The sequence below is a fragment of the Scardinius erythrophthalmus genome, assembly GCF_964197995.2.
Source record: "Scardinius erythrophthalmus genome assembly, chromosome: 15".
Taxonomy (NCBI): domain Eukaryota; kingdom Metazoa; phylum Chordata; class Actinopteri; order Cypriniformes; family Leuciscidae; genus Scardinius; species Scardinius erythrophthalmus.
In genome coordinates, this window is record NC_138235.1 from 41,575,647 (window position 1) to 41,599,145 (window position 23,499).

General features: G+C 38.2%; 1 protein-coding gene across 4 annotated transcripts in view; it reads right to left on the minus strand.

Annotated features, from left to right (window-relative positions):
* Positions 1 to 5,200: 5,200 nt before the first annotated feature.
* The window catches only part of tfr2 (transferrin receptor 2), a 23,797-nt gene continuing 5,498 nt past the window's right edge, over positions 5,201 to 23,499 (minus strand). For 3 of the 4 annotated variants that reach the window (XM_081387431.1, XM_081387432.1, XM_081387433.1), the window contains exons 4-18: positions 23,379 to 23,499; positions 22,386 to 22,526; positions 20,999 to 21,107; positions 18,170 to 18,412; positions 16,735 to 16,874; positions 16,350 to 16,531; positions 14,734 to 14,853; positions 14,410 to 14,492; positions 13,605 to 13,668; positions 12,710 to 12,777; positions 12,541 to 12,611; positions 11,911 to 11,995; positions 9,558 to 9,785; positions 8,114 to 8,254; positions 5,201 to 7,133 (exon numbers count right to left, since the gene is read on the minus strand). The exon at positions 23,379 to 23,499 is cut by the window's right edge and continues 66 nt beyond it. In XM_081387431.1, coding sequence (XP_081243557.1) covers positions 6,891 to 7,133; positions 8,114 to 8,254; positions 9,558 to 9,785; positions 11,911 to 11,995; positions 12,541 to 12,611; positions 12,710 to 12,777; positions 13,605 to 13,668; positions 14,410 to 14,492; positions 14,734 to 14,853; positions 16,350 to 16,531; positions 16,735 to 16,874; positions 18,170 to 18,412; positions 20,999 to 21,107; positions 22,386 to 22,526; positions 23,379 to 23,499 — 2,039 coding nt within the window. In that variant the 3' untranslated portion in view covers positions 5,201 to 6,890. The remainder of the gene's footprint in view (positions 7,134 to 8,113; positions 8,255 to 9,557; positions 9,786 to 11,910; positions 11,996 to 12,540; positions 12,612 to 12,709; positions 12,778 to 13,604; positions 13,669 to 14,409; positions 14,493 to 14,733; positions 14,854 to 16,349; positions 16,532 to 16,734; positions 16,875 to 18,169; positions 18,413 to 20,998; positions 21,108 to 22,385; positions 22,527 to 23,378) is intronic. The other variant, XM_081387434.1, reaches the window with a different exon arrangement.

The following is a 23,499-nucleotide window of genomic DNA, read 5'->3' on the forward strand; positions in this document are numbered from 1 at the left end:
GATGAAGAACCAGCGACTGGGAAGACTTCATCGACAGATGTCAGTCACTCGTGCAATAATTTCATACAGGAATATTCTGGCTCATTTTCATCTGAACGTCTGTGCTGATTCAGCTGAAAATAACTGAAATATTACTGTAACAATATTACAATAACACTAACATAGCGCTGCAACCTCAAAATCGAATCCCTCTCGTCTCTCCCACAGGATATGACATCATGATGGGCGCATGATGAGCTCTCACAGGAAGACATCGTGAATGACACGGCCATCATAAAGAAGATCATGATCGCTGATCCTGGAGTCAAGGAAGAAAATTATTGCAATTTCACATTCAACTCCTATGTAAATACAGACTGTAAGAAATAATTCATACTCACCTCATAAATCAGATCAGAAAAAAATAACCACATTAAAGTGGAAATAACTAAAATGTCAAGTGTAAATAAACTACAATTTTACAAGATATTTTAAAATATATTACAGATTACCATGACTAAACTGAAATTATAATTTAATATTCACTTTGTCATTCTTTTTTTTTTTATTACTTTCAATGTAATCTATTTTTCGCATATGCCGTTTTAATAGGCCTTATAGTCAGGGAATATGTCATATTAATTTTAATGGGGATGAAAACGAGTCTGTGGACATTGGCACACACAGTACAATAGTCTAATATCACATTTCATTTTCAATACTCACAACTTTCAAAGCTGTTTTATAGACATTTTGTCTAATGAAAGTTTAGCTCAACAATTAACTTTACCGCGTTAAACTTTTCCCTCACCCTCGTATTCATTCCTGTCAGAAATTAAACACGGCACAACAGTGATATTTTAACGGCTATTTCATAATAATGTTCTGTATCCAAAACGTCATTAATTTAGAATCAAATCAGGCATTATTTGATTATATAAAAGTACTAGTTTAATTAAGAGTGAAGCAAATATTTCTTACCTCAGAAACTCCTCTCCTTGAGTGCTCGAGGCGCTGTTTGCGCATGCGCCTTATGCGCCCGTTATAACGGTTTCTTTTTAAATGTAAATAAAAACGTTTCATCAGACTGTCCTTGTTTTGTGTTTATTCTGACTAAAATACGCTGATATTACTTTAGGAATTCTTATTACTTATTACTTAAAAAAAAAAAAGATTCTTTAAGATATTACTTTAAAAACTTCTTTCAGAGTTGCAGTGGTCTGTTCGTTTGGGTAAAACCATGGGTAAAACCAGCAAATGGATGTTATTATCCATATATCCATAATAGCCTATGCAGTTTATTCCTTTGATCATGATGTTGTAGATATGTTTGAAAAATCTATAAAACTGGTATTTGAGCCACAAAGAAAAATATTGAAGTTCACCACGCCATACGCTGATTTCACGCAGCCGTTATTTTGAAATCGAAAGCGAGGCTCCGGTGGGAAGAAAACCGGAAGTGTCGCCTTTAATCACAGGAGAGTCGTGAATGTGATGGCGTATTGTTGTGTTTAATGATGTTGTGTCAATTCTAAAACTGTACATACATTTATTTTATACTTTAGACTATATACAGTGAAATTCATTTATAAATAAAATATTTTTTTTATATAATTCAGAAAGTAAAAAAAGAAGCAGGAATGAACTATATACATATCCTATATTGGATATTAACATCCAATAGTGTAAATCGCGGCAGCAGCTTCAGGTTGGTAGTCCAAAGGCATTGTTGTTTATCTTTACTTCCGGGGTTTTTCCCACCGGAGCCTCACTTTCGATTTCAAAATGGCGGCTGCGTGAAATCAGCGTATTACCAGAGCCCGTCTACGGAGAGCCTGCCAATCCGTGTATCATTCGTTCAATCGTTTTTTGATTTAATATTGAAAGTAGAAAAATGAGAAAACAGTTCCTTTTTCGATTTTTCATTTTTTCCAAAAAACGAAAGACAAGAATTCAGCTTGATTTTTCGTTTTTCGTTCTGAGGTAGCAAAATTAATAAACAGCTGGAAAATTCGATTTCTACACGTAGGCGGGAATGAAACGCCCCTTTCCTCTGATTTGTCAGCCGAAGATCAAACTGTCCCGTCATCAGCTCTTCCTCAGTTCTGCACTGCAGAATAAGAGTCCTCCGTTGTGTGGATTCTTAACGCGTTTATTGCAACTACATTTAATATTTTTTTCATCAAACAACCAGACTAACGAGTGGTTCGACACAACCCGTACTGGGAAATAGACAGGGCTTTCTTCTGTGTAGATATAAATTCACCAAACTTTATGCTTTGCATCAGCTCGGTATGCAGGGTAAATGACAACTGTTAGCCTAACATGGTCGCCCTCGATCGCCCAGTAATTTTTTTTAAATAATAAATGTAGATATAGATAATCAATATAATTAGTTGTAAATTAAATATTTTAACACTTATAGAAAAAGAAAAGAATAATGCATTGACTATATATAGCCTAAGCCTAGGCTATATTAACATAAACGCATGAAATGTCATTCAGACTGACTATCTAACAACCGGAGAACAGAGAACAACATAGATATTAAAATACATACTCTTCTGAGTTTTATAATGTAGGCCTTATTGTGTTTTATTAAAATTTATTAATTTATATCTCAAAGATGTGCGCTTGTGCGCAGTGCACTGGGTCATGTTGAGAGGGAAACAAACGCATTTTTATTATTAGCCTATTCAGAAAAAAACCGGTAAATAAAATTCAACATTAACATTATAAACACTATTAATAACATATAGGCTATTTCTATGCGTATTTTACTTCCCCTTACCATTACTTCCCCTTTGACGTTTGCCTATGTCAAATCCTTAAATGAATGGTATTCAGAAAACAACAAGAATAAAAAATAAGTAGCCACGTATAATAAAAATATAACCTAATAGCTTATAATAATAGCCTATTGTGTCCTTTATTATAAACAACATTTAGCCTATTTTAAACGCCAAGCCTAAACAAATTTAGGCTATTTGAATCGAAACTGAAACTGTACCGGCGTTGGTTTCGCGCATCTCGGTCCCAAGTTTCCATATTTGCAATGCAAAATTTCGATGCAATGCAAAATTTCGATGCTAACTATAATGTAAAGAAGGCTTTAAACTTCAGTCGAGTCCCAATATAGGCCTACACGTATAGGCTAAATCATCATCTTCACAGCATGGGAAATGAGTTTGGATTAACTGCTGTGCGGCACAGCCTTTATATTGTACAACAGACGAATTAAATTAAGCAGAATAACTTTTTATATATTTGGTTGACTGTGTTTTATTTTAATAATGAACAGGCTGCGATGTCAAGTTAGCAATGCCAGAAGTGAACTGATAATAGCCTATGTTGCCTATGTTGTGAGAGCGAGCGATGCGTCAGCGCCATCACTTGGATTTGTTGCTCAGCAGGGGAAATAACTTCGTTATTCGTTACTCTGTCATTCGAAACAGTAAAAATTTATGTTTTTATTTGTTTACATTCAAAATGACTACAAAATGTCATGCCTTTGAAAAATAAAGAAAACAACATGATTTCTACATGCGTCTCAGTCTCCTTGAACATCTTTCTGGCGCACACCAAAAATGAACCAAAATAGAGTGAATAGCCTTCGGACGCGCCTACTTTTCAAAGTCAACATTTAGATTATTTGAAGTAAAATGCATTATATAGTCACTCAGGAATAAAACTCAGCGTGGTTCATGATAAAAAAAAAAAAAAAAAACTTTACAGTTCGGAAAATATGAAAATAGCAAACCCCTGGCACTTGAGAACTCTGGTCTACAAAGAAGAAAGCCCCGTCTAGTCTATTCCCCAGTACGGGTTGTGTCGAGCCATTCATTAGTCTCGTTGATGGAAAACATGAAAAAGTTGCAATAAACGCGTTAAGAATACACACAACAGAGGACTCTTATTCTGCAGTGCAGAACAGAGGAAGAGCTGATGACGGGACAGTTTGATCTTCGGCTGACAAATCAGAGGAAAGGGGCGTTCCATTCACGCCCACGTGTAGAAATCGAATTTTCCATCTGTTTATTCATTTTGCTACCTCAGAACGAAAAACGAAAAATCAAGCTGAATTCTTGTCTTTCGTTTTTTTGGAAAAAAACGAAAAATCGAAAAAGGAACTGTTTTCTCATTTTTCTACTTTCAAAATTAAATCAAAAAACGATTGAACGAATGATACACGGATTCCTGCCCACTCCCTATTAAGCCCTATTGTACCGAATTTTGGTTGTAGTACCACCAGAGTTCCACTGGGGGCGCTCGCCATGAGTGCAAAATGAATGGGAGTCAATGGGGCTAGACGGCTAAATTTGTCTCTTTCACCCGATTGCCGTTGAGAAATCTCAGATCTGATTGTAGATTTTGCAAGTTCAACATGGGTTTTAGGTCGAAAGTTGAATGAACGAGTACTTATGTCGTTTTGATTTCTTACAGGTTGAGTTGTTGTTGCCCATAACACGCTAGCATTATGCTAATGACGTCAGCATTCTAACGTCATTGACATGAAAGACTTTTTAAAGCAAATAAGTGACTCTAAAAAATCTAACACCCAGCAATGTGTAATTTCTTTGCATCTCCTTTCGAATACAACATTCAAATTACTAGACAAAAAATTATATCCTGAGAAAAGTGGATTTTGAGGGTTTTTCGCCATAGACCTCCATTCATTCTGCACTCGTCCTGTGAGCGCCCTCATATGGAATCAGAGTGGAACTGCAACCAGTTCAGAACCCGGAAGTGTAGTGAGAGTGAAACTTCTCGCCATATTAGACATTCTCTGGTATTACCCTGAATGTTTTAACGGCTGTTACATGACAAATTACGGTTATTTAGAGTTAAACATATTTTCATAATTCTTTATTCAAAACGTCACTATTTTAAAATTAAATTAGACATGTTTTGACTAAATAAAAGTCATTTAATTTGTCATGAAGTAAACGTGTCTTAACCTGGTCTTACCTCAGAAACTCTTCTGTCTCTGCGTGCACTCCCGCGCTGCTCAGAGTTGTTTGCGCATGCGCCTCGTTTCACCAGATTGCTCTCTGGTTTTGTGTTCAAATTTATAAACTATAATTTCTCTCAAAGTTGCAGTTTGGTCCGTTTGTTTTGTTCAAACTTGCAAATATGCCTGTTAGTTACAGCAGTAGTGGCACAGCCATGTATTCCTTTGAAGATGTTGTAGATGTTTTTGAAAAAAATAATAAAACTGGTATTTGAGAGACAGAAAAAACATTTTTATTGAAATGCACTATACAGCATATGTTGTAAATCCCTTCAGAATCTAATCAATGATCAGTACAGTAGATCAGATGATCAGTTTCTCAACACATCAATCCAGACTGAAGATTTTACCATGAGATGCACCTGATCTACAGGTAAAATACTGCGTTCACTCCATGTCGTAATTACCGTAATTTCGAGATGACAACACGTGACAATTTATCCGATCCTATGGCAACACTATCAATGCCTTACAGCGGTCATGTGATACAAGTTTGAGTTTACAAGTTGCAATTACGAGTACTATAAGGACGTGAATGCTTTTTACAAGTTGGAATATCACAATTACAGTAATGACGACATGGCGTGACTACAATGATGTCACAGCCTGAGGGCGGGGTCATGCGACATCAGAGTTGATTGAAAGCAGATGCTGCTTTTTGATTGGACGACAGTATGACTGTCATAATTATGAGAGTCACTGCTCCCGATAATTACCGCTCACATTCATAAGAGTCTCATTATCACTCGGTAATAAAAATATAGTCTCTTCTCAATCATAACTGTTAATTAAGAAAGTAAATTACGAGGAGATATCCAGAGGTCGCTTAAATAACTGGGAAGATCACCAGAAGAGATGGAAAATAACATATTAGTAAATCACAGTTGTTGAGCAGATATGAAAATACACTCTGAACCAGAAGTGATGCAATCAAATTCGGGATATTCTAAAACGCTAAATGTGAAATTTTAAGCTTTGCTTGTATTTAGTATGTTTTATTAATAAGCTATTTATCGAATTTGGTCTTAATATCTCCGTAATGAGGCATTAATGTATTTTATTCCTGTGAAAAAAACTGCTTAACATGCAATTTAGCGCTTTGTGTTCATATTCTGGCCCCTTGTCTGATAATATATAGTTTATATTAAACTAAATTTGTTCTTGTGTCCTGGTGCATTCAGCCTGTTTCTAAGGGGGAGAAAACGCATAACGTAAAATGATTGTCTTTCCACTTGTATTGCTACACTGTAAACCCAAATAAACTGGCAAAACTCAAAAAAGTCTGAGGTAATCAGTTACATCAAGTTAAGTTAAGATATATAAAGTTTAAGTAAGCAGATTTTTACTTTGTACTCATTTTAATTGCTCTCAAATTAAAATATTTGAGTAAGCTAATTCATATACATATCTTAAAATTATCATAAACTTAAAATCCCCCTGTGGTGTAAATCCAGCGTTTAATGTAGTTTATGTGTCTATGTGGTGTTATTAATGTGCTTTAACTCAAACCATGTGTAAGTTCATAAGTCGACAGCATTGCTGAGTATTTCCTCCTTAAAACTGCAGTGAACCAAAGACAGTCTCAAAAACACGCTTTGAAATCGCTGGTGTTTCTGACGTCACAAACTACCTTGTAACCAATCAGATCAACGTGTGATCGTCAACCAGTGGATCTCTGAGCTGAGTGAGTGAGTGGAGGCGGGGCTCATTTGCATATTCATAGAACCGCGCATACTAAATGAGGCTGTCGAGTTACACTCAAGATATTTTAAGCTATTGCTGTTTTTTTAATATGTCACCTTTAAGCCACATTAAGCGCTGTAGAATATCCCTGGAATTAGAGTGACTGTTCTGGGTCGGCTGGATAAATAAATGCAAACGCTAACGCTCATGTGGAGCTCTAGAGAGGGTTGTCTATGTTCCAGACGTCTCCGCTAAGCGCGTTAGCAGCGCCCTGTAGCGTCCAGGTGAAGAGCGCTAGCTGGCGGCGGAAACGGGCCTCGTCGAACATCTGCGGGTCCGAGCGCAGGAGCGAGAGGTGATCCGCCAGCGCGCTCAGAGTGTGATCGCCACGCCCGTGAAACACGTGACGGAACGGCGTCTCCACCACAGAAACGTACTGCGACAGGAAGTAGTATTCCACCTGTGTGCAATAAACACGTGTTTTGAGTCCACATCTAACGTGGATAAACTACAGTGAAATAAAAAAGGTAATTGCGACTTTTTAATCTCACAATTCTGACTTTTTATCTCAGAATTACTTGATATAAAGTCTTTATCTCTGTAAAGCTGCTTTGAAACCATCTACATTGTTAAAAGCGCTATATAAATGAAGATGAGTTGACAGTGAAACGCAGTAAACAAACTTCATAATCAAACATTTCTTAAATCAAGATGCATTTACTAAAGTAGTAAAATGATATAAGGTATTAAGTCTTGTTATTGCGACTTTTCTATAAATAATGATCCAATAAAAGTCCAGACTTTTCTAAAAGATTTTTATATCTCGCAATTCTGACTTTATAATATGCAATTGGGAGATATAAAGTCAGAATTGCATGATATAAAGTCACAATTGTGAGATATTAGCTATTCTGAGGTAAAAAAAAGTATTTTTTTTCCTTAGAGTTGGACTTTATATTCCAATTCTATAAAAAAATTGATATAAAAAAGTTTATATCTCACAATTCTGAGAAAATATTGCAGAATTGCGAGATATAAATGCGCAATTATGTGTTATAAAGTCAGAATTGCGTGATATAAAGTCGCAATTGCGAGAAAAAAAGTCAGAATTCTGACTTTATAAGACGCAATTGCGACTTTATTTCACGCAATTCTGACTTTATATCTCGCAATTCTGAGAAATAAAGTCAGAATTGCGAGATGTAAACTCAGAATTGTGAGATAAAAAGTCGCAATTATCTTTTAAAATGTTTTATTCTGTGGCGGAAATAAGCTTCCATACTCTACAGAGGACATAGCATAACATATGAATAAAATATTATTTAAAAAAGAAAAAAATTCTTATGCTCTAAACAATGTAATGACACATGAATACTAAATTCACAACTTTTTTTTTTTCCGGGGTCTCAGGAGTGAACTGTTGTTTTTCAGTGCGCTCACCCTCATGATGCGCGTGTTGTAGAGTCTGGCCAGTCTCTCGTCCCGAACGTCGCTGTTCTGGATGGCCTCGTGCAGGGTCCTGGCCGCTCTGCTGAAGTCCCCTCGAGCGCTGAACACCCACTGCGCAGACAGACCTCGAGACTGCAGAGACACATCAGCTGAAACACTGAAGCTTTCTCAGCGCACGCTCACTTCAGCATATGAGGGTTACACCTCACATAGGAACAATACAAGTCTGTGATGTGTGCTCACTGTAAAAATGTGTGTAATATTTGAAAAATACTGTGAAAATGCTACAGTAAACACATAAGTTACCTTAACATACAGGGTGAAAACTGACATTTTACCGTAAAATTCATGTTTTTAAACTGTGAATTACAATATAATTTATGGTAAAAACAGTAAAAGGACATTATGAGATATAAGACAAACATAATTTAGTTTCTTCTTAGTTTTATCTATGACAGCTTGTTTCTGCCACTTAATTAAAAACATGATGTAGAGACTTTTCTCTTTCTTTTTTTTTTAGAATTTGTAGAATTGTTTTAGAATTAAGAAAGATAAACTCGGAATTAAAAAAAAAAGTCAGAATTGCAAGTTTATAGACTTAGACTCTGAAAAAAAATATCTGAATTGTGAGATAAATAGAGCAATTACATTTTTTCAGGGTTCCCACACCTCGGTTAACTTCAAATTCAAGGACCTTTCCAGAACTTTCCAGGTCCAATATCCTCAAATTCAAGGACTTAATGTGGGGACACATTTCAAGTGAGAGCAAGGTTACATCGTGTTACCTTGTAAGATACATTGTTACAGTTTTTTATGTGTCAAACACAACTATGCAAAAAAACTTTTTTTGGCCATATGACAGAGATCAGATATTCTATTTGTTGTATTTCTGATTTGCATAAAACTGAAGATTATTCGGTACATCCTATACTGTTTCTAAAATGATCTGATATGAACTTTTGCATAACTTTTGCATGCTCCCCATTGAGGTAGCATTGTTGTAGTTTGGTGCGAAAGCACTTAACGGGAAACACTTAACGTAACGCGGAAATGCGCGTAACTAACGTAAATCAAGCAAGCTAGTGCGCACAGGCCACGAAGTGCTGGCGAAATAACACATTAGCGGAGCGGAGGGAATAACATGGAATTTTTTCCAGAAAACTCGCACAAAATAAATTCAAGCACTTTCAAGGGCCTGTATCTGTGTATGTTTATTTTTGAAAAACTTTCCAGGGCCTTGAATTTTTTTTTTTCAGATTCACAAACTTTCAAGGATTTCAAGGACCCGTGGGAACCCTGTTTTTTTCTAATGTGTGCAGTGGCGTAAAGAAGCTTCTCAAGTTTTCAGTGACGTACGTCAGTGTGTTTGTGATTTAGTGAATGTTTGTTGCATCATCTTGGTGTGGTGTGTTCCTCTGAAGGTGTGTGTGTGCACCTGCAGCTGCGCGGCGTGCTGGTTTAGCGTAGCGCTGAGCTGCTGAGCGGAGCTGCTGTAACACGTGACGTCCAGCGGGAGAATGTGATCGTGGGAGAGTTTCAGCGCCATCAGACCCACGAGCTCAGCGACGGCTCGACCCACTGAACCCAGACGACCCTGGAGAAGCTCCTGCAGACGCCCCACGCTGTCCAGATGAGTGTTCACGAACGGGTACGAGCGCGCGTCCTGAACACACACACACACACACCACACTCATGTTCAGGCGCCGGTTGCACCAGCTGGGCGTAAGTTATAACTTAGCCTAGTTTTGACGTAAATGGACACCAAGTTACGACTTGCGCACTTCTAAATATTTTTGCGTTGCACCATTAAACTTAGTTGAAGCGTAACTCTACGTTTAAACTAAATATTTACGGCAGCCTCCGATCAGGAGTAACGGATGGAATAAAATATCAAACACACTGAACTTCATCAATAAGCTATTATTTTACCTGACAGACTTCAATTCTTAATACATATATGATTATGCAGACATTTACACTTGCTTACATTTTAAGAGAGAGAACATTATGTGAAAAGATTACTTTGTTAGAGGCTATCTTTAACACAAACCCATCCTAAACAGCACGTCGCTGTGTGCATCGGTCCATGGTGTGCATGTCAAATATCAGTCATAATCAATAAACGTAATTTCTTATGCTTTTTGTATCAATATTTATTTATTTATCCTTATTCATTTAATTTCAAATACAGTTTCTGAATGTTACATATAAAAACACTTATGCTATTCATGATCAAGTATCGTATTTAATGGAAACTTATTTTTACCGTTAGTAACGTGAGGCAAAAGAATGAAGGATAAACTGAAATTCACAGCATTTCAACACAACATCTGCTCACGTATTTGAAGGCTGCTATTGGATAACCGAGGCTAAACGTCATATTATGCGACTACGCATTACTTTACGGAGAGCTTACGACCTACTAGCTACGTTCTGCCTTGCGAACAAATGGTGCAACGGAATAAAGTTCAGAGTTAGTTACAAACTAGCTAGTAGTTACTAAGCCTCTAGTGTGGACTTTACGTTCCAATTTAAGAAAGAACTTACGAACGGCTGGTGCAACCCTACCCAGGACACTAGCATGCTATGAGGATCAGTGCTAGCATCGATATCAAAATGATCTTTAAGTCTCTTCTGCATTTGTCTGATGAAAACTGGTTATTCTGGGATTCTGGATGAGGGAGATTGGCCTGTTCTGTTATTGAAGCTCGTGTAAAGGCTCCGCCCTCTTCTGAACGGAGGTGGAGCTAAAGCTCATTTGCATTTAAAGGGACACACACTAAAACGGCGTGTTTTTGCTCACACAAAATGGAGCAAAATTGACAAACTATAATAAATGATCAACGTGTTTCATAAAATATACATTTTATATAAAATAATGTTCATAAATCATTTTCATAAACTTAAACCTATAAAACTTTTTTTTGGTTTTACTTTTTAAACTTTTTTACTTCAACAATATTCTGCCAGTCTTCTTTAAAATGAGACCAAACTTAAGTCTATGCTTCAAATGACGGACATTTTTGTCTTCTATGGAACTTTGTTTTATCGATGCACAAGGGTTACGTCTCTTCTGCTCCCCAAAGCTGCATTTATCTGATGAAAACTAAAGTAAAAATAGTGAAATATTATTCCAGTGTAAATCATCTATGTGAATATACAGTATAGTGTAATTTATTCCTGTGATCAAAGCTGAATGTTCAGCATCATTACTCCAGTCTTCAGTGTCACATGATCCTTCAGAAATCACTCTAATATGTGACCCTGGACCACAAAACCAGTCTAAAGGTCAATGTTTTGAAATTGAGATTTATATATCATCTGAAAGCTTTCCACTGATGTATGGATTGTTAGGATAGGACAATATTTGGCTGAGATCAACTATTGAAGATCTGGAACATTGAGAAAATCTCCTTTAAAGTTGTTCATTTATGTTGGAGATTGTCCTGCATTCACTCACAGAAATAATTTTTTAATGTATTTACAGTAGGATATTTACAAATTATCTTCATGGAACATGATCTTTACTTAATATCCTCATGATTTTTGGCATAAAAGAAAATGAATAATTTTGACCCATACACTGTATTGTTGGCTATTGCCACAGATAAACCGTGCGCCTCGAGACTGGTGTGTGATCCAGGGTCACATGTAATGATTTGATGCTCAAGAAACAGGTGGACAGGAGTAGCCGGTGTCACGTGACTCTTCAGCGGCTCTGGACAATCATTCAAACCAGAATGACCAATTCTGACCAACTTTAATAGACACTGAACACAGGAACTGACCTCGCTGAAGTGCAGCTGCATGGCAGGAACTCCCCCGAACGCGGTGAAGCTGTAGGCGCCGCTGTTCAGATACAAGGGCTTCACTCTGCAGCACACACACACACACACACACACACACACACACACACACACACACATCGGGAGAACACACTCGTTAACACACATCAGCAGAACACACACACACACACATCAGGAGAACACACTCGTTAACACACATCAGCAGAACACACACACACACACACACACACACACACACACACACACACACACACACACATCAGGAGAACATACCCGTTAACACACATCAGCAGAACACACACACACACACACACACACACACATCGGGAGAACACACTCGTTAACACACATCAGCAGAACACACACACACACACACACACACACACACACACACACACACACACACACACACACACACACACACACACATCAGGAGAACACACTCGTTAACACACATCAGCAGAACACACACACACACACACACACACACACACACACACACACGGGTTCCTCACATGTTCCTCCAGCTGCCCTGACGCTGCACCAGAGACACACTCACACACACACACACACACACACAAACACACACACACACACACACTGGTTCCTCACATGTTCCTCCAGCTGCCCTGACGCTGCACCAGAGACAGGATCGACTGGCCCGTGTGTTTCGGATGCTCAACCTGCAACACAAACTCCTCTCAAACACATGACCACACACACCGCACTTCCTGCTGTTCAGGTTTACACACACTGAGGGGAGAGAGTGTAAGACACACACTTGTTTAATGGCTCCTTCGATGAGATCCGCGAGCAGAGGACTGGTGTAGGCCGAGAGGTTATCATCACCTACACACACACAGGGCTCAGGTTATTCTGCTGTGGAACAGGTGTGTGTGTGTGTGAGTGTGTGTGTGTGTGAGTAAATGCTCATCGTAGCGCCATTGGGCCACAGACGCAGGCACTCGGGGCGCTGTATGATATAGCCTAGTGTTGTGTAATAAAGGCTTGATTTATTCATTTATTTCGTTTCATTTTCGTAACAATTAAGATGCTGCATGTGTTTATCCAGTCTAATCGAAGTGTGCGTCTCACCCGACTTTCCCAACAAAAATCCCGCCCCTCTCACAAAATACATAAAACTGACATATATATATGCGTTTAAAAGTAGCCTATTAAAATGGTACAGTGGCATTGCTCAGTTCAACGTGTTGGGAAATCGGGCATTTTGTCCCACGTCAGGATTTATTCAAAAGTTAATAACGCTCAACATTCAAAAGGTAAATAAGGATTTCCCACTTGTATTAGGCTTAGGCTATTTCGCCGCGTGGATGCCCAATTGAAGCTCTCACAAGCACAACATGTGTGTATTTGCGGAGCTTCCACCCCCCAGCCTTCACCTTTTCACCTGCCTCCATCTCTCCCTGCAGACTGAGCTCGCGCGTCATACAAGTGTAGGCCTATGTAGTTCATAGAAAACTGTGTCTAGTACTATATAAATTACAAAGGTTTAATTGGCATCTTTATTTCAAACGACCCGACCGACCCCGACCCGAATATCATTAAAAATATTTTTGGATGACTCGTAACCGCGGGTGACCGCAGGCTCCCGCTCATTTTGGATCAACCCGCGCATCACTGGTGTGTGTGTGTGTGTGTGTGTGTGTGTGTTTTACCCAGGATGGCCTGATCCAGACTGAAATATGCCACAGCTTTCAGGTGCAGCATCGTCAGGTAACCCTGGAAACAAACAGAGTCCCACTGATTCCACTGATCCATCCATCCATCCATCCATCATCCACCCATCCATCATTCATCCACCCATCTATCCATCATCCATCCATCATCCACCCATCCATCCATCTATCCATCATCCATCCATCATTCATCCACCCATCTATCCATCATCCATCCATCATCCATCCACTCATCCATTCATCTATCCATCATCCATCCATCCACCCATCCATCATTCATCCACCCATCCATCCATCTATCCATCATCCATCCATCCATCCATCTATCATTCATCCACCCATCCATCATCCACCCATCCATCATCCATCCATCCATCATCCACCCATCTATCCATCATCCATCCATCATCCACCCATCTATCCATCATCCATCCACCCATCTATCCATCATCCATCCATCATCTACCCATCTATCCATCATTCATACACCCATCATCCACCCATCTATCCATCCATCCATCATTCATCCACCCATCCATCATTCATCCACCCATCCATCATCCATCCATCCATCATCCACCCATCTATCCATCATCCACCCATCTATCCATCATCCATCCATCATCCACCCATCTATCCATCATCCATCCACCCATCTATCCATCATCCATCCATCATCTACCCATCTATCCATCATTCATACACCCATCATCCACCCATCTATCCATTCATCCATCATCCATCCACCCATCCACGTGTTTGATGTTGTTTGTGCAGTTCTGACCTCCAGCCACTCAGTGGCGCCAACATTCCCAAAGTCTCCCCCATCCCAGCTGACGAACAGCAGACTGCGTCTGGGGTGAAAGCCTGAAGACCATTAGACAGGTCAGTGTGTGTGTGTGTGTGTGTGTGTGTGTGTGTGTGTGTGTACACAGATGTGAGCGTCATATTTCTGACCCTTTAGCCGCACCTGATCGTCTAGATGTAGGTTAAATAATGAAAATAACAATAACAAAAATGATTATAGAATTCTTTCTCAAAGGATCAGGATCAAATCGACTCCTGGTGACACGAGCCCTTGACCTGATGAGTGCAGAAGTGTGTTTACCGTTCTCCACCATGTTGCTGAAGGTTCTGGCCAGCTCCATCAGGAGGGCCGTTCCCACTCCGGACTTCACGGCTCCGGGGCCCCAAGAGTCCCTCTGGGCCCCGATAATGATATAGTGATCTGGCAGAGAGAAGCACTAGGGTTGGGTATCGTCTAAACTTTATCGATTCCTAATTCCGATTTCAATAAGGTAAAAAAAGACAGATTTCATTCACATTTAGTCTTATTGCAAAACATGTAATTGCATCTGAATGGTCCCAAAGGCTCGTTATAAACCCGGGAGGCCCGTCCTCTCAGGCTGAACGCCCTAGACACTGTTAACACATTTATTATTGTAATTGTTATTTTGGGTTTTTACATTTTTATTGATTGTATACTGTTTTATTATTTTGGTTGCACTTTGTAAAGCACTTTGTGATTTTATCTGTGATAAAAACTGCTCTATAAATAAACTTTACTTACTTACTGTGGTTTAAAAACACTATAGAAAAGCAAATAGCAGAACTAATATGTGTTTTAAGAGTAAGAAAACTGTTTAATTTCCTCATAATATACATTTGCACATCATCACATATTCAATGACTGTCAAACGACTCGTCAGAGGAATCAATCTCTCTAAATCCCGCCTTTCCGTGAGCTACTCTGCTCTGATTGGCCAGACAGCTCAGTCTGCTGTGATTGGCCTGCTGTGTACAGCGCACGTTGAAAACAAAACCACCCGTTGCCATAACGACGCCAGCTCTGCGTGTCCTGAGGCTTCCTACACCGTAAACTAAACACCGTAACGAACTATGACATTGACGTGACCACATCGATGCGAGCGCGAGTCCGATGATGAAACACCGGAAGAACTAACGCTAGTTATTGAGCCCGAAGCTCCACCAGGACGACTCCAGCAGGACTCAGTGTTTCTCAGTGATACTCTACTCAGTCTGAGGAACATTATATGAGATGTTGCAACTGTAATTCCTCTCCATCAGCATTAACAAGTGCCCATTATTTTACTCTTACTTACTTTTAAAAATTTACAGAGTATTTTTCTAATATATTGCGGTGAACACGTGGAAATCAATAACAGTGCATGTACACATTAGCCGAGCTCTAGAGTGAACGATCTGATGTAGCATAAACGTTGGTAAAACAAATCTTTCCTCAGTGTAGTGAGAACGACAGACGATCTGCAGTAATAGACACAGTTACAGGTAATCGTGTTCACAGCTGATCAGCAGAAGTATTTCAGTAAGACAGTGATAGCGTGAGTTAGCCAGTTAGCAGGGGAGCTACACAATATACAACTCAAAACTTAGTACTTCGAACTCCATCTTTCTAGAGCAAGCGGTTTGCGAATCCTGCACTGAACTCTGAGATTTGAGAAGCAGTCGTCAGTGAAATAAAGGGAACACAGCAAGAGTGCAGGATTACACTGCTGTGATACCGTGGTGAAGATGAACTCTAACCTCTGATTCTCCACTCTTTTAACACTTCGCAGGATGTCTTCATTCACTCAGAGCTGGGTTACACACTACATGAAAGGCCATTTTCAAAAATCCAGAATAGGGGCCCTTTAACACACTCATCTGTGGATCCTCTGCTCACACACTCTCAGCACGACGTACCGGGTTCGATGTTTCCCTCTATGGAGGCGAAGATGTTGTTGAGCAGAACCGGCTTCATGGTGTTGTAGACGGCCATCTTCACCCTGCGCTCGCCGGGCCCCGTGAAGCCCGGACCCAGAACACACTGAACATACGGCAACCGGCCCTGCCAACCCCGCGGGCAATCGGCTCCGGACAGCTGACTGACACACACACACACACACACACACACAGATAAATACATCTCAGATGACCCTTACATCTGTGCATACACATATACACACACAGACACCCTCACACACACACACACTCACACACAGATAAATACATCTCAATGTCCTGGTCATAGTTCACATTGAGGACATTCATTTCATGAAACATGAGTGAGAAAAGGGGCGGGGCAGACCTCAGCAGTTTGGAAGCGACGTTGGCACTGATTGGCTGAGCAGGAATGATTGGCAGGCCTGAGGATTGGGTGGATGGGAACTGGGTGTGGTTAAACGAGGGAAACCCAGGTGTGAAGGGGTCGCCGGAGCCCAGGTGCACCTGACAGCAAACACAGCGCATGATTCATAAATGCTATAAGAATATTAATGTTTTTGGAGAATCTAAATGGTTCTGTAAAATGTTGGGTGTGACATGGAAAATAAAATAGATAAATAAAAGCAGTCTAAAAAAAATACACAAAAACTGCACATATAAATACCCCATGAAGCGAAATATAAACTTTTAAATATTCATGAGAAAAAGTGCATTATTAATGAGGAGTAAATACAGTTATTTTAATAAGAAAGAAATCTGGCAAATTTAAAGTCTTAAAAATTAGTGGTAAAGTAATCTAAAATGTTTAAATGTATAAAATATTTTTGTAAACCCCCCCCCCCCCCTTTAAATAGTATAAATTTAATAGTATAATTAAAATAAAAAAAACTGCACACAAATATCACATGATGAGAAATGTCAATGTCATTAAAATAAAGAGGGTAAAGGTCAAAGTCAAGGGCAAAACAGAGATTCTGGCAAATTTATAATTTTATCAGCTAAAGTTATTCTAATAATCATTTTTTTTTTACTTAAAATAGACAGCAGTATAAACAAATACATTCTGCACACAAATACCACATGAAGTGAAGAATAATGAAGAATTATTATACTACATGTAGTTGCTATGGTAATAACAGTAAATTATGCATAATTACAAGTAACTAAACCAAACCCTAACCGTAACTCTATATATTAATATTTCTCAGTATTTATTTGAGCAAGAACAATGTAACTACGTCGCCTTAAAATAAAGTGTAACCAAATTATCATTTCAACTCTTAAAAATGAGGACTAATTAAGTAATTAACGAGACAGTAAATTATTTTAATTGATCCATTAAATCTAGAATCATTTTTGGATCGGCTGTTCCAATTTTTATAAATTTTAGTTTTTAAAAACATATTAAGAAAAGAGTAATAGAAATTCTGGCCAATGTATCATTTTATTAACTATAATTATTTTTAATTATTTAAAAAAAATTTAACTTAAAATAGACACCAGTGTAAAAAATATATTAAAGTGCACATAAATACCACAAAAAGAAAAAAAATATTTTTAAACATTTAACAAAAAGTGCTAAGTAAAATTTTACGGTTTAAATTTGGTGTATATATATATATATAAATTTAGTAAAAAAAAAAAATATTAAGAAAAGTCATTGAAATTGTCAAATTTATCATTTCAACTCTTAAAAATGAGGACAAATTAAATAATTAACGAGACGAGAATAATTATTTTGAGTGATCCTTTAAATCTAGAATGGTTTTTCAATCATTTTTGCATGGGCTGTTGCGTACGTGTTCGGAGATGACGGCGTTGCTATGGAGACCGAGTCGGCGTGGATCCTGGGGTACGTCGGCGGGGTCGGGGTAAATTAGGACGCCCACATGCCCCGCCTCCTGCGCAAGCCACACCTTCTCAGCGAAGCTCACGGCCCCGCCCACTCGCGCCACAGCGATGGAGCCGTTGAGGGAAACGCCCAGCGCTCGCAGATCCTCGAAGTCCTGCCGACGCCCGTAGTTCACGTACACCACGCCTCCCTGCAACACACACACACACACCAAGACTAACATTTCATCATTTAATACTATTTTCAGTATTATAGACCCCTTTTCATTTCAGGTCCTTGCCAGTGTTGTGTGTAACTCATTACAAGTAACTTGAGTTACGTAATCCGATTACTTTTTCAAGTAACTAGTAAAGTACCGCATTACTTTTCGAAATATCTGAGTTACTTATTCACATTTATTGACTGACAGCTCTCCTGTCCCCCTGTTGAGACAAATCGAGGTGCAGAGGCATTGTGTGTGTGTGTGAACATTATGGTTATTGTAGTTCTAGACTAAATGACAGCATGCATTTACTCATCTCACTTGCACAAAAAAAATTCAATATTCCTCAAAATGAAAATAAATTCTGTGAAATTCAGAATACCATGCAAACGTCCAATAACTAAATGATGTACTTGCTTCTGGCCTTCGATGATTCAGTTAAACCATAAGCAAAAATTATTTCTGTGATCCAGAACATCAGCTGAAGCGGCGCCCTCTACTGTACTCTATCTGTACTCTACCTCTACTGTACAGGAGTGAATCTGCATTTCCTTCAGCCTGAGGAGTATTATTTCACTTTTGGTGTGAAAGGGTCTTTACTTTTGCCCAAAAATATAACCTTTTTTTTGTTATAAAAAAACAAGCCCAAGTGAAAAAAAAATAACGCATTACTTTTCTTAAAAAGTAACCAAGTAACACAATTAGTTACTTTTTAAGGGAGTAACACAATATTGTAATGCATTACTTTTCAAAGTAACTTTCCCCAACGCTGGTCCTTGCACACTTTTGAGATCTTCCTGCTGGAACGATTCCTCTTCATTTTTGTGTTGACTCTCGAGAACATTTTTTACACCTTCTGGATTTAATTCGTGGATTTTCTTTTTGGAACTGTTGTCAAAGTTTTGGGACATTTTGGAGTTTACTTTTTTTTTTTTATGTATTTGATTATTCTTTCTTAGTTCTTCAAAAAGTCTAGTCACAATCAATCACATCAATGTATATACGATCACAGATGATTCACAAAAAAATCACAATAGTCTAGAAAACATTATGCCATAAAATTTCGAATTGGAGCCTGTCCTGCGTCGACCCTCGCACACACAACACAACACAACACAACACAACACAACACAAGACGACATTTAAAGCTCCGTGTGTACCAGACTCAGTGCTGGTTTGTGTTTACACACTGCAAAACATGCTTTTCTTACTTAGTATTTTTGTCTTGTTTCCAGTCCAAATATCTAAAAATTAATAAATCAAGATGCATTTACTAGATGAGTAAAATGACATAAGATATTATGTCTTGTTTTCTGGGGGAATTAATCTAAATGAAGTGAGTTGATGCTTAAAAAAAGCTAAATTATCTGCCAATGGGGTCAGAAAAATAATCTTAATTCAAACAGAAACAACTTTATTTTTCTCCCCATTGGCAGATCATTCTGCTTTTTTTAAGCATCAATATTCTTATCTTCATATCTTATATCATTTTACTACTTTAGTAAATGCATCTTGATTTAAGAAATGTTTGATATTTGGACTGGAAACAAGACAAAAAATATGTAAGAAAAGCAGTTTTTGCAGTGTGCCTCCAGCGAAAGCCGAGACGCCGGCATAAAAAGGGTCTATTATTAGTTTTTATTAATAATCATAATCAGTTGTATTATGTATCTGTACTATTATTCTTTATTTTTATCCATAGTCCTCTGTAATCATTGTATTTTGTGAATCATAGTGTTCTTGAATACGTGTGTGTGAGAGAGACTGTGGGACGCGCTAGACTGCATGAACAGGATATGCATCCCATGCTAACAGAAACCACATGTTTCTTTGGTAACATATAAAACCGAACCTCTTTGTCCAGAGGAGCAGAGATGCTGGCATGAAGACCTTTGTTTGTTCATTGTCTCTCCTATGTCTTCATATTATGATGAAAATAAATAAGAGATATCTTGGCTATAAGTAAAACATAACTGGTTTCTGGTCCCGTGAATTAAACAACAGCAGGAGAAAAGCATGATTTATAAATCTACACGTACAGTCAAACCAAACATTATTCAGACACCAGATATCATTTTTCAGTAGTGTGATCAGGACACTAGTGCATTACTGTAAGTGAGGAGAGCAGAATAAAGTAAACTGTGACATATTACACCCAAATATTCTTCATAAAGCGACTACCTGTAAATAATGATTGGGACACTTTGAGCTGATCATGTTTTGCTGAAGTGTGTTTTCTTTAATTGCTAATGCTCTTTTCACACACAGACTGAACACAATGAAGCATTGCTTGGTGATTGGTTGAGCTAAACTGGTATTATCTAATTGTGTAGTTAAATTTAACAGCTGACAGATATTCAACATAATTCATGTGTGAGACAGTCTAACAGAAGGACGGACAAAACCAGTCAAATATCAGCTGAGTTCTGCTCATATTTTACTACCATTCTCTAAACTATAGCGAATAAACTGTGATGATGTGAGAAATGTTGAAGGCGTCTGAATAAAGTTTGGTTTGACTGTAAATGGGAACACGCGTGTGCTAAGCAGGTTTATGGTGGTCGTCATGGTTACCGTGGCTGTTCCCGTGGCGCTGTAGGCGCAGTATCCCTCGCTGTCCAGCAGAATCTCTTCAAGCTCCGCCCCCTCAGAATCGACCAACCAGAGAGTGTTCCGCTGCGTCCTATAGGAGCAGAGCAGACGTATGATGCGTTAGTGACCGCCCACTTTTTTAGTGGTGTAGTATTTTTCCCGCTCATTTTACCAACATGGAATTAAAAAGACAGCCATGAACCAAAGCAACCAGCTACCAGGAGAACCACATGACCTTAATAGCTTTATGTATTCATATAGAGAGTCATTTGACCTATCGGTAAGCCCCTCCCCTCGAACGCAGATGAGCCAATGACAGTTGAGTATCACAGGGCACTTTTTTAAGCACTACTTTTTTGTTACTACAATCAATACAATTTAGGACTACAATCAGAGATCTCATTTATCAAACAATATCTTTATTATGTTTTCAATTCTAAAAAGGAAAATAGATCAATACAAATAAACTAATAAAACAAAATGGTACAAATAAAGTGCAGCACAAGCAATGACTGCGGGAACTTTAACCACTGAAAGGATCCGATGACAAAGATATCGCTTTCCTTATTCAAACTGATTATTCTCATGAATATATGATTGAGCTGAAGAATGAAAGCTGTATCATAAACTCGGATATTAATGAGCAATATCACACTCATAGCCATGCGAAACACCTCTATATCTACATCAGACGGACTGCAGCGTTAATACTGTGTGAAAAGATTGTTTATCAATCAAATTAAACACTAATTCAAGCACTTTTCAAGTACCCTTTCATTAAAATGACAGTTTTCAGGGGTTTTCTAGGACTTACATTTCCTAAAGTCAGATTCAAGCACTTTAATCACCTTATATGAACCCTGGTATCAGTTACACGGGAACTCGGACATCTTTAGGCTTCAGCGCCAGAGAGAAACATGGGAAGATCCGAAGCTCTCATCCGTTTGATGGCGTTTATGCTACAAAAATGTTAAAGCGATGTGCGTTGGGTTCTTGTAACACTGATTCATGGGAACGGGTAGAGCTGAAGCCGGTTTATTCATAATATCACTGATGTAACACCGTTCCCTAAGGATTTAATCCCACTGAAGATAAAGACGTTCATTTTCTGGTTGTCATACTCTCATTAAGTTGCAATTAAAGTTAGCGAGCTCATGCTAACAGCTTTTTTACAGCATAAATGAAGCATCACTGAACTGACTGAAGCTGGACTGTGACGCTATTGTCTTCTAGAAACACACTTTATTGCATTATTCTCCTGTTATCTCTGTAAAGCTGCTCTGAAACACTCTGATACTCTCTGATTGGTGGAGTTTTCTGTGGCATTGTGGGTAATGTAGTTAACATGAATGGACAGATGGAGTGTGACCTGGAGGGAAACTGCAGCGTGGCGTAGTGCGAGTCGGTCCAGGTGTGGTCCATGCCGAGGTTCTGCAGGTTCTGGAGGATTTCCCGGGCCAAAGCGTTCCCTTCGGAAGATCCCGGAGGATGAGACGCCCGGCTCACACGCCTGAAACACACCAACAGAACACAGGTCAGAGGTCACGCACCTGAAACACACCAGCACAACACAGGTCAGAGGTCACGCACCTGAAACACACCAGCACAACACAGGTCAGAGGTCACAGGTGTGTTTAACTTCCTGCTTCACATTCACATGCTCACGGGTCTCGGATGCAGGTTAGTGGTCACATGACATGCAGCTAAACTCATTTTTATATGTTTTTGATAAACATTTTTTTATTTTGAAATTTTGAGTGTTTTATTTTAAATCCTTTATTTTAATTTTACCTTTTATGATTTAATTGTAGTGTTTTATTTTTATTATTTTATTTTAAAATCATTTATTTGTCTAAATTGGACAATTTTATAATTAAATTTATTACATTTAATAAATTACAATTTTTTATTTGTTTTGACATTTATTTATTTGACATTTTTAGTTAAAATTTTATTTTTTTATTTTATTTTAAAATTACTTATTTATTTTCTATTTTCTATTTTTATTTTTTAGTAAGTGTTTATTTTTTATAGTATTATTAAATAATTTATTTTAATTTTCCATTTTTATGAATTACTTGTTTTTACATTAATTTATTTTAATTTTCCATTTTTAGTAAGTGTTTATTTTTGAGTTTTATTTTAAAATAATTTATTTTAATTTTATAATTTTATGACTGAATCCATTATTATTACGTTTCATTTTTAAAATCATTTATTTTAATTTAAGAAAATGTTTATTTTAGAGTTTTATTTTTAAATCATTTTTTTTAATCATTTATTTATTTTAATTATTTTATTTGAATTTTAATTGTTTAATTTGAGTAAGTGTTTACTGTTGACAGTGTTGTGCCGCAGTGACCTGAGCGTGCTCTCGATCCGCTCCTCCCTCAGGTACTTCTTCAGCATGGCTCTGAGTTCGGCCATGTACAGCACCCCCCCCTCGGGCGAGTGGTCCACTCCCGCCGCGTCGTTCAGAGGGA